The sequence below is a fragment of the Chaetura pelagica genome, unplaced genomic scaffold, assembly GCF_000747805.2.
Source record: "Chaetura pelagica isolate M959 unplaced genomic scaffold, ChaPel_1.0 scaffold266, whole genome shotgun sequence".
Taxonomy (NCBI): Eukaryota; Metazoa; Chordata; class Aves; order Apodiformes; family Apodidae; genus Chaetura; species Chaetura pelagica.
In genome coordinates, this window is record NW_009953799.1 from 246,668 (window position 1) to 260,347 (window position 13,680).

Genomic DNA, 13,680 nt, shown 5'->3' on the forward strand with positions numbered 1-13,680 from the left:
TACTTTGAAAGAGTCTATGTCTACTGTGAAGTACAGGCAGTTACTGACAACCCACTACAAAACTAAATATGAATATTTTCAACTCTCTCTTTCTTCAACCATTTTGGAGGCACATGGGATGTATACATAAAAGACAGCTGAGCTGTCCTTCAGTATCTTTCCTGGATGTACTTAGGAGGCCATAAAGGCACAAATTCAACTGCAGAAAACTCAGGCTGTCTGGAGATAGTGATGCTGCATCAACTCTGGTGCTTGTAAATAAGTGTTTAGAGCTATTTGGATACCAATTTCCTGTACACAGGAATTCAGATTTTCCCGTTGAGTCCTGTAGTGTTGATGAATAAAACATGAGAACTATGCTGCTAAATACTATCATTTCTGGAAAATAAAATAGGAAACCAACATAATATATGGAATTGAGATTCCAACCAGATATGAGATAAATTTGAAAGGAATCTATCTTCAAGGTTTTGAATGAAGGTCATTTGGCCTGTACTTCAAAGCCTGAAAACAGTTTGTCTTGTCCTGGCAGTGAAAGAGAAAGTCCCAGAGGAAACTTTGCAGAAAACTGTGCAGAGAGGGGGGAAAGAACATCACACCCTGAAATCTGACACATATAACAAAGGAAAAAGCTCAGCTCAGAATCAAACAATGGGAGGTCACAGATTCAGTGTTGTCTAAGGGAATGTCATCATCAAAAGAGGCTGACTAGAATTTCTACAACTACTTCTATCTCTTGCAAGCCTGAAAGGAAGCTGGGCACAATAAGAGAAGAAGCAGCAGGCTGCTACTGTCTCTTCTATTACAGAAAAATAAATTATATTAAGGACAGGATTTTAAGAAGTTCTCTTCTTTTCTGAACAGTAAGTATTTTTAATACAGCTGATCCAGGTAACAATCGAGAATTGCCAGCTATTTCCAGATAAACTTCTCTACACAAAAAGCAAAACTCCTCTAAGAAGTGAAGAAGTGTTAGGAAGAAAAAAGTAACAGTAATGCCTTTACGGTTCTTGGTTTAGGGTGTGAGCTGAGGTGCAGTGAAGTAAATAAAACAGAGAGAATGTTGACAGACTTTGATTAACTTATTAATCTATTGTTACTGCAGTGACTACTAAGAAGATGCAGATATGACAAAGCTTGCTCTCTTGGATTTGCAAGATCTGAACACTCGCAAGGCGGAAATGATTGGCCAACTATCGTCTTACTGGTAAGAAAATAGTTCATTATTGTTATATCATACTTGAATCTAAAGCAAGCAAAGTTTAATAACAACATAACAGTGTATTACAACAGAGTATGGCCTACTTGCAACATGATTTCATTTGTTTGTTTTTCTTGTTCCTAACTTTTTTATAACACAAAGGTCCCAGTCTGGGTGAGAAGGACGTCAGAGGAAGTTGATCACATTCTAAGTTTCCCAGACCAACTTCTAAAAAACACTGCAAGCCAGCAAAGTAAAATAACTTACACATCATCTGTCACATGTAAATTCCCAAATGAGACAGTTCATAGGAAGTTTGGAAACAATATGAAAAGGAGATTTTAAAGTTCTCATCCTAACCTGATATTTTCTTTCATGACATCTCTTTGTGTCAACTATAAAAATTTAACACGCACTCTACATCTGGGCAGAAAATGGTCTGGTTTGCAGCCAAGCTCATATGGAAGGATCTTCAGCCACCTGCAGAGGGAGTGATGAATGGCCTGGTCATTGGCTTCTTTCCTTCTGTGTTGCAGGACATCTCTTGTCACGCCCCTGATTCTTGTTCTGCTTCTGCAGCCACCACTGACACAGCTTTCAATTGTCAAACAGCCAAACATTGTTCTGTTGATGGCTGATGACCTTGGCATAGGGGATGTAGGCTGCTATGGGAATGACACTATCAGGTAAGGAAACAACATAACAGTGAACAGAGTTGGTGTGCTATTTAATGTAACACCACATTCCTCTGCATATCATCAGCTATTAGAGCTCTCTTCAAGTTCATTTCCTGGAGAAATAAGATTTTCTATGGGTGACATTAATGGTAAATGTAAAGCACTACCAGGATTATCTCACATCCTGGAGGGCAATGCCAGGGCCAACTCTGCTATGCAGAAAAGTGGGAATATGTCAGCCATTCTTAAGTATTCCTTAATTGTCTGACTCTGAGAAAAAATAAGCTCTTACACATAACTGAAGATAGAAATGTTGTCCCATCTTTCCACCTAATAGGCATCATTAATTCATTTAACTCTGATTTGCCATTTTTTCCCAGTCTCACGTCAAAATACAATATAAAACACTGCTATGAGCTACGTTACTTGAAAATACTTCTCTTCACAGTCTCAAGGACATAGAATTTGCCTTCTCTTTGGAAATCAACCCCTAGAGCTGATTGCTGGCTTCCTACTAGTTTGTCACTTCTTTAAACAAAACCAAATTTGGTATGATAATTCCTCTCATTCAATGAAGTTCCCAGAATCTCACCCTGATCAGCACGGGCCAGCAAGTTTCTGATAGGCAACTGATAACCATAGGTAGTTGCTGGGGCTCTGTGTGGCTAGGCCCCCACTTATAGCACAGCATCACCCCCAAAGCATAAGTTTTCTTTTCAAGAGAGTGGGGGTGCACTTCTGCAAGGTCTTCCATAGGATTTGGGAAACAAGAAGGAATGATTGGCTTGAAATTTCTCTAGAAAGCAATTGTTAATTAATAAAAATAATAATAATTAAAAAAGATATTTCTCCATCACTTGAGAAAATTATAATAACGATAATCAACTAAAAAAATTAAAATATTTCCTGGCCATCTTCAAATAGAATAAACTTTTCAAAATAAAGATAAGTGTATTATTCCTCACCCTCATTCTCCTGAAGACCCTCTGAATTGTATCTAACAGCGTTGGTTGCATTTTTAGGACCCCAAACATTGATCGCCTGGCAGAGGAAGGAGTGAAACTGACCCAGCACATCACTGCAGCTCCACTTTGCACTCCCAGCAGAGCAGCTTTCCTCACTGGCAGATATCCCCTCCGATCAGGTTTGTTTTGCAAAACCAAGCAGTCTCTAAGCATTGCCTCACTGAGGCACACAAACACACACCAGCTAGGTCTGGTGCCTGGGAGGTGGCATCTAGATTAACGGGATACCATGAACCAACCTGGGCCAGAGAAGAACCAACTCTGCAAAGCAGCTTGTTCTGCACCAGCTCACACCTTCAGTTGCATTTAAGTGCTTTGTTGTAGGGATTGCAGCCAGAATGGAGTTAGCACAAACCGTTGCATTCAAAAAAAGTCATCACATAGAACATGAATAATAATTACACAATTTTAAAGCACTAGTTATATTCATTTCTGTCATGGATAACTACTCATCAGATATTAGAAATAGCTCAGCCCTGCATGAAGCAAATGTGTGTCCATTCCCTCCAGTGGATGTGAAGATTGAGTAATTGACAGGAAAGCTTTGTTATCCAGGTGTCAGAATTCATCCATCCTATGAAATAACAGTTTGACAGCTGTATTATTTTTCCCAGTTCTGTTTTTGAGGAAAAAATACTATCCTGTCAAGCTGCATCCCTGAGATGAAGAGGTATGAAAAACAAATAGCTCTACATGTTTCTAACAGTGACTCTCTAATGCTGGTTCTGTTGCAAATTATCTTCAATGTCTTCATTCCTGAGGCATTTTAAAGCTGACATGTTATCTTACTTTTATCATGACAGCTCCCACTGAGATAGATAGTTTGAAAATACTCATCAGCTTGTAGACACTCCCTCCTACTATAACAATAGGGCCAGAAACATTCACTGCTTCTGTGGCAGATTGTAGTTCACATAACATTGTATGATGGAATTATGCCAGTATATAATGCTAAATAAAAGGGTTTAAACCTGCAGGTGAGGAGAAGATTGCAGTGCTAGATAACTACTCAGGGCTTCAGAAGTCCAATACCAGCCATGCCACTGTGCACAGAAATCTTAAGTTCCCAGGCAGTCTTATGCAAGAAGTAGTTCAAAGCTGATAGAAGGCTGGTCTCCCCACCCTCCCCCATGCCCTCACAGGCACACTCAGTAAGTTTTACAGGCTGGATGCCACTGTGCCATATAAAAGCTCCTATAAAACTGTGCCATATAAAAGCTCCTATACAACTGTGCCATAAATCAAATCAAATGAAATAATAAATAAAATGTTTCAATATGAGATGTGAAGAATAGCTATTGTATAATGGAGAAACTGAATTATTTCTTAATCTGGCCCAGAGTCCTGGATTACTTTCCTAAAAAAATCAGTATTATTATTTAACACTGTAGTACCAACGAAAACAGGAAATAAGGAAATATGTTTGATAAAAGTACTCTTCTCAGTTATACTTACTAAGATTGTTTATTATTGTGTTTTTTAGGGATGGATGCTGTGAACAATTACCGTGTTCTTTTTTGGATTGGCAGCTCAGGAGGTCTTCCTCCAAACGAAACTACTTTTGCCAAAATACTACAGCAGCAAGGCTACAGCACAGGACTCATAGGTATGGGGACACTCTTGAAGGTGGCCTAGGATGTGTTTAACCCGCACGTCTCACTCAAGCAGTTTGGTTTAGTTAGCAACAGCTCATACCTCAACTGTAATATTTTTATTTTGTAATTCAAAAATATCTTGTAAGAAGAAATCCTGCCCAAAAAGAATCTCTTAAAAGAACACGGGTCTGATAAAAAGAGCAATCTTTACTGTTGACTTGCTTTCAAGCACACTTGTGGTTGCTAAAATGTATCATGGAAAATATGTTAATATTTTTAAAATATTTTTCTACCAGGTATATGACAATTATTCTAATGCCATTTCATAAAAAGGACAAAAATGTGAGTGCTGTTTAAATATGCATGATGATGCTTTACACAGCTCAAAGCAGATTCACAACCAAAGGGAACAGCTGGTACTTAAAGCAATAAAACCAGTTCATAATACTACAGGATCTGGCCTTTCAAAACCAGAAACAAAACAGTTATTCTTTCTTTCATTACAATGTGCCACTATAGTTCACTAAGATTTCAGTACAGCCCACAGAACTTGGCATTAATACAAATTCCATTTTACTTTTTTTTTTTTTTTTAAGAGTACTATAAAATATATACATTTGTAACTTTTGGCCATGATCCAGTTTCAAGTAATTGTTTTTCTCATGTCTATCACATAGTTTCACAGGCTGAGAAAACACAAATGATCCTGAGCTGAATTTTCAGCCATTTGCCCTACTTCATTTGAGCATCCAAATGTCAATCTCCAAAATCTATGTCTGACACATAAAAATATTGGCTGCACAAATAAGCTGAATTTACTAATAAAAGTGTCTGCAAAAATGGTTTTGTATTTATTCAGCAGAATAAATCTAAACCACACAGGACAATACTAAGAAAAGCCCTGCATGCATTTTAAGTTTTCTGTTAGTGAATCTTCTCCTGTTGGTTTTGCAGAAATATTATTTTAGTTGTTTTAAGCAGCTCATGAAAAAGCTCATGTCTATTAGCCACGTGCTTCAGCTTGGTTTCAGCATGTAATTACTAGCAAAACAATCAGATTGCTCTCCACTTTGCCCACGGAATTGCCCTGCAGGGAGATTGTGCTGCATACCTCCTAGATGCCAGCTAGCAAAATAGGCTTGAGCTTCCCTGTGGGCATCTCAGCTAAAATCACTCTATGGACACCAAGAGCATCACTCAGTATAACTGGATTGACAGACTCTGCTTAATTACACTGCAGGTGATGATGAAAAGTACTGGTAAAAAGTCAAATAAAGAAACCCCATAAGAACAACTTTACATTCAAGTCATGGCCAGAAATCTAGGCAATGTCTACCCACATTACCACAACTGAATGAGCACTAAAAAGTCTCACCTGAATGGCTTGTGATTGTTTTGCTCTGATCACAACTAGTGTAATTGCAAAGTTAAACCCTACTAATAACCTGCAGCTTGATGTGATAATGAAACTTTTTGCTTGGAAATGCCTTAAGGATTTTTTGCAGTCAGAAAGTTAATGTTGTGTAACATAGATCCTCAAAGATTAATCTGTCTTAATTATACGCTTAGTTTATGTTCTGGAGATATGAGTCTTTTGTGCCATGTCAGAAGTTTTTATCGACCTCAGCTGGAGATTTAGGTGTTGGACTGCATCTGAAATCCAAGGATACTTTAGCTGCACCTCTATTTATGACCAGTGCATCCATATATTGATTACAAACCAACTGCATTTAAATATGTCATGAGCTAAACATGAGCTAAACTAAGTAAAGTTTTTAGCTGAAAGCAATTTATCACCCTAGAATAGGAATTTCATTCTTGCTTTATATTTATATCCAAAAAGCAGCATTTTTTCCCCTCTGAAGCAGGTTTTTTCTGCTCCTATTTTAATGCAATATTGTAGTTATATTGAAATCTACTCAGGCTTGGCTGCTAGTATATGTATTGGTAACACAGTGAACCACTTTTTAGGATAGTATCCTTCTGTAAGTTCCAAACTCCACAATAAGTATTAGTTGCAAGTTAGCTTTCCAGTAAAATTCTAAAAGTTCATTTTGAACTATAGATCTGGTACCCAAGGCCTGAATTATACATCAGAGATCAGAAAATGTAATTAAACTACACCTCTCTTTTAAGAGGTCAATTCTGGTCTCTTGATTTAGATATTCAGGAGCCTCAGTGTTTGAGCCAAATGAGCCAGCTTGCTATGTTTCCCTGTAAGTGCCTAACCACTCTGTGTGAACAGACTGGAGTGGAAGCAAAAAGTATAGTTTTGATGTGCCATTCATAATAGTAGACATATGTTCATATCAAAGAACAAGTTGTATTACAAAGGTTGAGGTGTTCTTTCTGATACATGAAGACTTCAGTATTTAAAAGACAGCTGCAACTTTTAAAAACCTGATGAAATACAAATAAATGGCAAAAATATTTATAAAACAAAGCCTTTTCATTTCATGCAGTATATAGAGATATTGTTATCAGCAGAGTTACTTACATATGTATAACTTCATGAGAAATCCTGATGTCCTAAGCTCAAGTTCTTCTGGATCTGGTGGTTTATCTGGCAAACCCACTGCTGAGCTGCCTGTGGATAACCTAACTAGGCTATCCATAGTTTCCCTTATCAGCTGGGCATCAAGACAACACTGAATGTTCCCATAGTCTTAACAGCAAGTGTTAAAAATGTTCCAGAAACAAGTCTGCATAGAACCTTAAAGATAAAGAGACAACAGAACTATGTTATTTTGCCATCTGCTTACAAAAGAACTTCTTCCTCTTATTTCATATTTGACAGGTCTCCAGGAAAGCTGTACGTTTGTGCTCAGTTCTGAAAATCCAAATTTTTCTCAATTTCTGGTTCCCTTTATCGTCCAACTTTCACCACTTGGTAAAAGCTACAGCGCATGAGTATTGGTACAGAACTGGAAATGTACAGTTTGTAGAGGTTTGCCTTAATAAATTGTAAGATTCCATTTTATTACTACATAATATATATGTGTAGGATGAAGAAGTTATCACAAGCAGGAAAACAACCATTTTTGAGAAATGTTTTATATAAGGAAACGCCTGTTTTAAAATCATATATCTTTACATTTTCATGGTCTGTATTTTCAGGGAAGTGGCATCAAGGTGTTAACTGTGACTCACGTGACGACCATTGTCATCACCCTTTAAATCACGGGTTTGACTACTTTTATGGGATGCCTTTTACACTCATCAGTGACTGTCAGCCAACAGAAGCCCCAGAGATGGACAGAGCCTTTAGAAGGAGACTCTGGCTTTATACTCAGATGATTTGCCTCATTACACTCACTGCTGCCCTGGGAAGACTGACTGGCTTGATTTCAGTCCGCTGGAAAACGCTGACCTGCCTTGCTGGGTTTAGTCTCCTGTTCTTCATATCCTGGTTCTCAAGTTATGGGTTTGTGAGATACTGGAACTGCATTATGATGAGAAACCACGAAGTTACTGAGCAGCCAATGGTGACAGACAGGGCTACATCTCGTATCTTGAGAGAGTCTATTTCATTTATTGAAAGGTACAGTGTGTATCCTTTGATCATGATTTTTCTGGTTCTTGCATGTCTTGCAACTTTTAAACAGTAGGTTTAATATTTGTGATATTATATTGATAAATACTATTGTGCATATTGATTGTTATTAATTTTATAATGTTATTTAAAAAAACATCTGCTTCTTCAGGATACCTGGTTTTCTTAGCTTCACTAAAGCTGTTAGCATATCCAATTTTCCATGGGCTGATTTGAATATTTTGAGAGTATATTGAAGAAGGACATATTTCTATCAATGAGACCAACATTGCAGCCTTAAGGGACAGCAGCTGATGGCAGAAATGTGTGTGTGGGCCAGGGATGGAGAAGTGAAGCTGTAATGTAGGCTTATCACACAGACTCATAAGTGGGCAACAGCTGGCAGGAGATTAACCTGGTGCCTTTGTTTCAGTAGCACAGTGGCAGTTTGCAATTGCAGAAAGGGGAGCTTCAATCTGTAAATCTTCTGTATAAAACTCAGTTAAAAAGAGGGTCATTTTTAATAAATCAAACAGTATTTTACCAGTCAGATCCTAATCACTGAGTTTTAATACTTTACAAAGTAAGATGTTTCAGAAGGGATTGTTGAAATATGTATATACACAAAGGTGTTTATTTTTTAATTTATTTTTTTTCTTAGAAATAAGCACAAGCCATTCCTCCTCTTTCTTTCCTTTTTACATTCCCACACCCCTCTTCTAACTACAAAGAAGTTTCTTGGGAGGAGCAGCCATGGCTTGTATGGAGACAATGTGGAGGAAATGGACTGGGTGGTGGGTAAGTCACCATAACAAATAATAGTATCTCCAACTACTTAATACCTAGGTCTGAATATATAACAAAAACATGGATGTTTTTAAGAGAATAAGGAAGAGAATTATTTTTTTTTAAAAAAAGGAAAAACGTCCTAAGCTTTTCATGAACATCTGTCAGTCTTGTATAAGCACTGTTGGCTTTTTACTTTCTCTAGTTTTGGACCAAATGAGTCTTACTGTTTGCTCAGTCTTTTGGATCTAGTGTTTAGCAGTTTTAGCCATGTTCCCTTGGCTCTTCTTACTAAATAAGTGAGAACCATTTCATTTTCTGCCAGCATCTTACGGTCGTGTCTTACATCAGAATTTGATATAATCGATAAGCAACTTGATTCCAGGTCTAACCCAGCAAGCTGTTTCTCTGTAACTGCTGCATTCAGCAGAGTACATAGTATTTTTCAGGCCCATTCCTAAATCCAGAAATGTTCATAAACATTAATTGGTATGGCCCAAAAAAATCAGATTAATCTTTTTTTCCAGCTTATTTTTTGGAGGGGGAGGAGAATTATTTAACACCCTGTCACATTAGAGGAAAAGTAGACACATCTGCAAAAGGAGATAAAAAGCAGATACACAGACAGAAAGAGTTGGTTTCCAGATCTACCTCTTAAACAGATACACTGCACAAATATAACTAACATCAGAAACAGATCAATAAGGACTTTTAAATTAAGAAGAGCTATATTATTAATACATATTATATCCAGCCACTAATTTCATGCAAATACTAACTGTAGTCTGGACAAAACAAGATAAAGGTACATTACATTTTTTCTCATTTTTCACAATGACCACCACTGATACAGAATCTAACTATTTTGGGCCTTGGATCCTGCTTTCTTTTTACAGCATATGGCACTTCTGCTCTTTTCAATACAAGCTTCTGGTCTGTGACTGTGATTCTTGCACTCCTTTCTTTTAACACCATTAACCAAGAGGGTTACAGCCCATTAGAGTGGTGGTCAATGGAGTCAAATCCAGCTGGTGGCCAGTCACATGTGATGTTCCTCAGGGATCAGTGTTGGGACTGTTTCTGTTTAACATCTTTATTGATAATCTTGATAAGGACGTAGAGTGCATTATCAGTGAGTTTGCAGATGACACCAGACTAGGCAGGAGTGTTGATCTGCATGACGATAGGGAGGCTCTACAGAGAGACTTGGATAGATTGGGTTCTTGGGCTAATGTTAATGGTCTGGGCTTCAACAAGGCCAAGTGTCAGGTCCTGCACTTGGGCCACAAGACCCCCAGCCAAAGCTACAGGCTCGGGGAGGTATGGCTGGAAAGTGTCTGGCAGAAAAGCACCTGGGGGTTCTAATTGACAAGAGGCCGAACATGAGCCAGCAGTGTGCCCAAGTGGCCAAGAAAACCAATGGCATCCTGGCCTGGATTAGAAATAGTGTGACCAGCAGAAGCAGAGAGGTGATTGTTCCCCTGTACTCAGCACTGGTGAGGCCACACCTGGAGTGTTGTGTCCAGTTTTGGGCACCTCAATTCAAGAGAGGTATTGAGGTGCTGGAGCGAGTACAGAGGAGGGCAATGAAGCTGGTGAAGGGCCTAGAGAATAAAACTTATGAAGAACACCTGAAAGAGATGGGAATGTTTAGTTTGAGAAAGAGGAGGCTGAGGAGAGACCTCATCAGTCTCTACAGCTACGTGAAAGGTCACTGTAAAGAGGTTGGTGCTGGTCTCTTCTCACAGGTAATTAGTGACAGAACAGGAGGGAAGGGCTTCAAGCTGCAACAGGGGAGATTTAGACTGGACATGAGGAAAAAAACTGTCACAGAGAGAGTGGTTAGACACTGGAATAGACTTCCCAGGGAGGTGGTTGAGTCACCATCCCTGGATGTGTTTAAGGTTGGACGTGGTGCTGGATCTGGTTTAGGGGAGAACTTTGTAGAGCAGGGATGATGGTTGGACTCAGTGATCCCAAGGATCTTTTCCAACATGAATGGTTCTATGGTTCTATGATTACAAATTGTCTGTGCATTTACAGACAGTGAAATCACAACTACAGATCTTGATCCTAAAAAACACCTCTTTTAAATAATGAGTAGCTCTACATAGATAAGAAATTACAATGGTGAATGTAATGACTGAGGCTAAAATTTCTGTGGTGTAAGTCATGGTTTTGCTTTTTAATACTTGTGTTCCTGTGTTTACAGGCCAGGTTCTAGATGCTATTGACAAGGAAGGTTTGAAAAATACTACACTAGTTTACTTTGCCTCTGATCATGGTGGATGGCTAGAAAGACAAGAAGGCAAAAGGCAGTTGGGTGGCTGGAATGGAATATACAAAGGTAAGAACTGTCAGGGACAGTGACAACCCAGCAACAACTAGTAAAATACTTAGGACACTTCTAAAGCTTAGCTAAGACTGTGCACCTAATGAGTAACAGTGTTATATCACAGAGAGGCAAATTTGTTTCATTCTAATTAGGCATTTAAAAATGTAGACAATTCTAGCCTGTGCAGGTGTTCTTTATAAGCATGAATTCTTAAACTGCCATTTCTTCATGAAGCATCTGAACACAAGTTCATTTTGTTTAAGGTTATGTAGCTTCTTACTAAATATTTGTTGCACCTTACATCTGAACCCTTGACTTAACTACAACAGGTATGTTACAGGACTGTCAAAGAGAGAGGAGAACTAGGCTGGGAAGTCACTTTATGCCTGAAAATTTTACCCACGCTGAGTTCTAAAGAGGCAATGTGTTTATAAAACAATAAAAAGGAGTGTGTCAGGTCACTCAAGGAGTCTGATATAGTGAACACACTTTCACTGATGCTGACAAGGAGCTTAGCAGTAAAAACAAAAGGGTAAGGAAGGCTCACAAAGGTAAGATTAGCTAATGATAATACAATAACATTTATTTTATATTTCTTTGTATTTTAAATGAAACTTTGTTTTAATGAAAATTTATTGGTTTTTTTAATGAAAGGTGGAAAAGGCATGGGAGGCTGGGAAGGAGGAATCCGTGTCCCAGGGATATTTAGATGGCCAGGAGTGTTACCTGAAGGCATAGTTATTGATGAACCTACAAGCCTTATGGACATATATCCTACAGTAGTTCATCTGGCTGGAGGGGTACTACCCCAGGACAGGTACAAACACAAGTGCTTTTATTCCTCCATCTCTCCCAAAACAATGGAAAATCTAGTTTGGAAACATTCTAAGAGTCTGACACTTTATTTTTTCACTCCTGCTCCTTTTCTAGACACTTAGCTCAGTCACCTCTTCTCCACGTTTGAGATTCAGCATCTACCTGCAATCTTCTACCAGCATCTTCCTCATTCAGAGGTGCCAGTTCCAGGAAGAGGGGTTTACCCCAGCCTGATGGTCTCCGTTTTTTCTGCTAGGGTAATTGATGGCCGGGATCTGATGCCCTTACTGCGAGGAACAGCTGAGCACTCAGAGCATGAGTTCCTGTTTCACTACTGTGGTGTTCACTTACACGCCGTGCGGTGGCACCAGAAGGACAGTGAGTACAGAACTTCTTTCCCAAGAATTCAGATCAACATATGGGAGGGCACATTTGTCTTAACATATTTTTTTCTGGGATTGCAGCTTTCCAAGTAGTTTCAGATGTGAAGTGGTAAAGAACTTATTAGCTTTGCCTGTATTGTATGGCAAAAAGAGTTTGTGGCTCCAAAGCACGTGGCGCATCAGGCCGGGTACTGGAGCTCAGGGTGGGTTTCCTCCACATCTCTATCTGAATGCAAGGCATGGGGAGTCCATACCCTCCTTAAGTCATGGAGAAGTCTTGCCTCAGCACTTCATCTGTCCTTCTGCTGCCTTAACGAGGAAGCAAATAATGGAAAAACCAAAACTTGTTTTCACTACTTCATAAAAAACAAAGTGAGTGATAATTTATGCTTCCTGGAAAATTTGGAGGAATTTTAAAACATCAGAAATCATCTTACATTCTTGGTTTAATTCCATGACACTTAATTTTACATGAAATTACAATACTATATCAACAAAAAAAGTGTAGATCTGAAGTGCAAGCAGAAATGAATTCTAGAAAAATATTCACTCTTCTAATTCCTTGTGATAACCACCAGGGTCATTACAAGCCTTCTTTCTTTCCTGCCAGGTGGAGCCATCTGGAAAGCTCATTATGTCACCCCTGTCTTTCAACCCCCTGGGGCTGGGGCTTGTTATGATAGAGGAGTCTGCCCATGTTTTGGGGAAGGTGTGACCCATCATGACCCTCCGTTGCTGTTTGATCTCTCACGAGACCCTTCGGAAGCCAAACCTCTGTCGGCTGACACCGAGCCCCGCTTTGACATGGTGATAAAAAAGATTGGAAGAGCCATAGAAGAACATCACAGGACACTGACCCCTGTCCCAGAGCAGCTCTCCTTCTCCAATGTGGTGTGGAAGCCGTGGCTGCAGCCGTGCTGTGGGACATTCCCCTTCTGTTGGTGTGATAAGGAAAGTGATAACCAACTTGCAAACCTATAAAGGAAAGAACCAAAGTTACTTCCTCAAAGGTGTTTTTTTTTAGATCAAGAGTGTTTTCTTAGAGATTGTTGAGTGGTGGGTTGATTGATTTGATTGAATGGGGTCTTTATATAAGGATTGGTGCAATGAAACATTTGGCTTTAGGCTGCACACTCTTAGGGAGCAAGCAAGGCATGATCTGAAGAGCATGTTTTAACTTGCATCTGTTGACTACTGCAGGAATGGTTCAAATGCACTGTAGCAGGTCAAGATTAGAGCTGTACAAGTAATGACACAATTTATGTTTTGTTATTTATGGACATATAGAAATTTTGCTTTGTATTTTTTGTTTTGAATTTCTAAGTAACTA

General features: G+C 38.9%; 1 protein-coding gene across 1 annotated transcript; it reads left to right on the forward strand.

Moving 5' to 3' along the window:
• The first annotated feature begins 1,181 nt into the window (after positions 1–1,181).
• On the forward strand, positions 1,182–13,349 carry LOC104391823 (arylsulfatase D-like). The gene is made up of 10 exons (XM_010001165.1): positions 1,182–1,207; positions 1,738–1,887; positions 2,901–3,022; positions 4,387–4,509; positions 7,616–8,039; positions 8,692–8,828; positions 11,029–11,163; positions 11,806–11,968; positions 12,224–12,345; positions 12,961–13,349. The coding sequence occupies exons 1-10, from the start codon at positions 1,182–1,184 to the stop codon at positions 13,329–13,331; spliced, it is 1,773 nt and encodes a 590-aa protein (XP_009999467.1). The 3' UTR covers positions 13,332–13,349.
• The last annotated feature ends 331 nt before the right edge of the window (positions 13,350–13,680 follow it).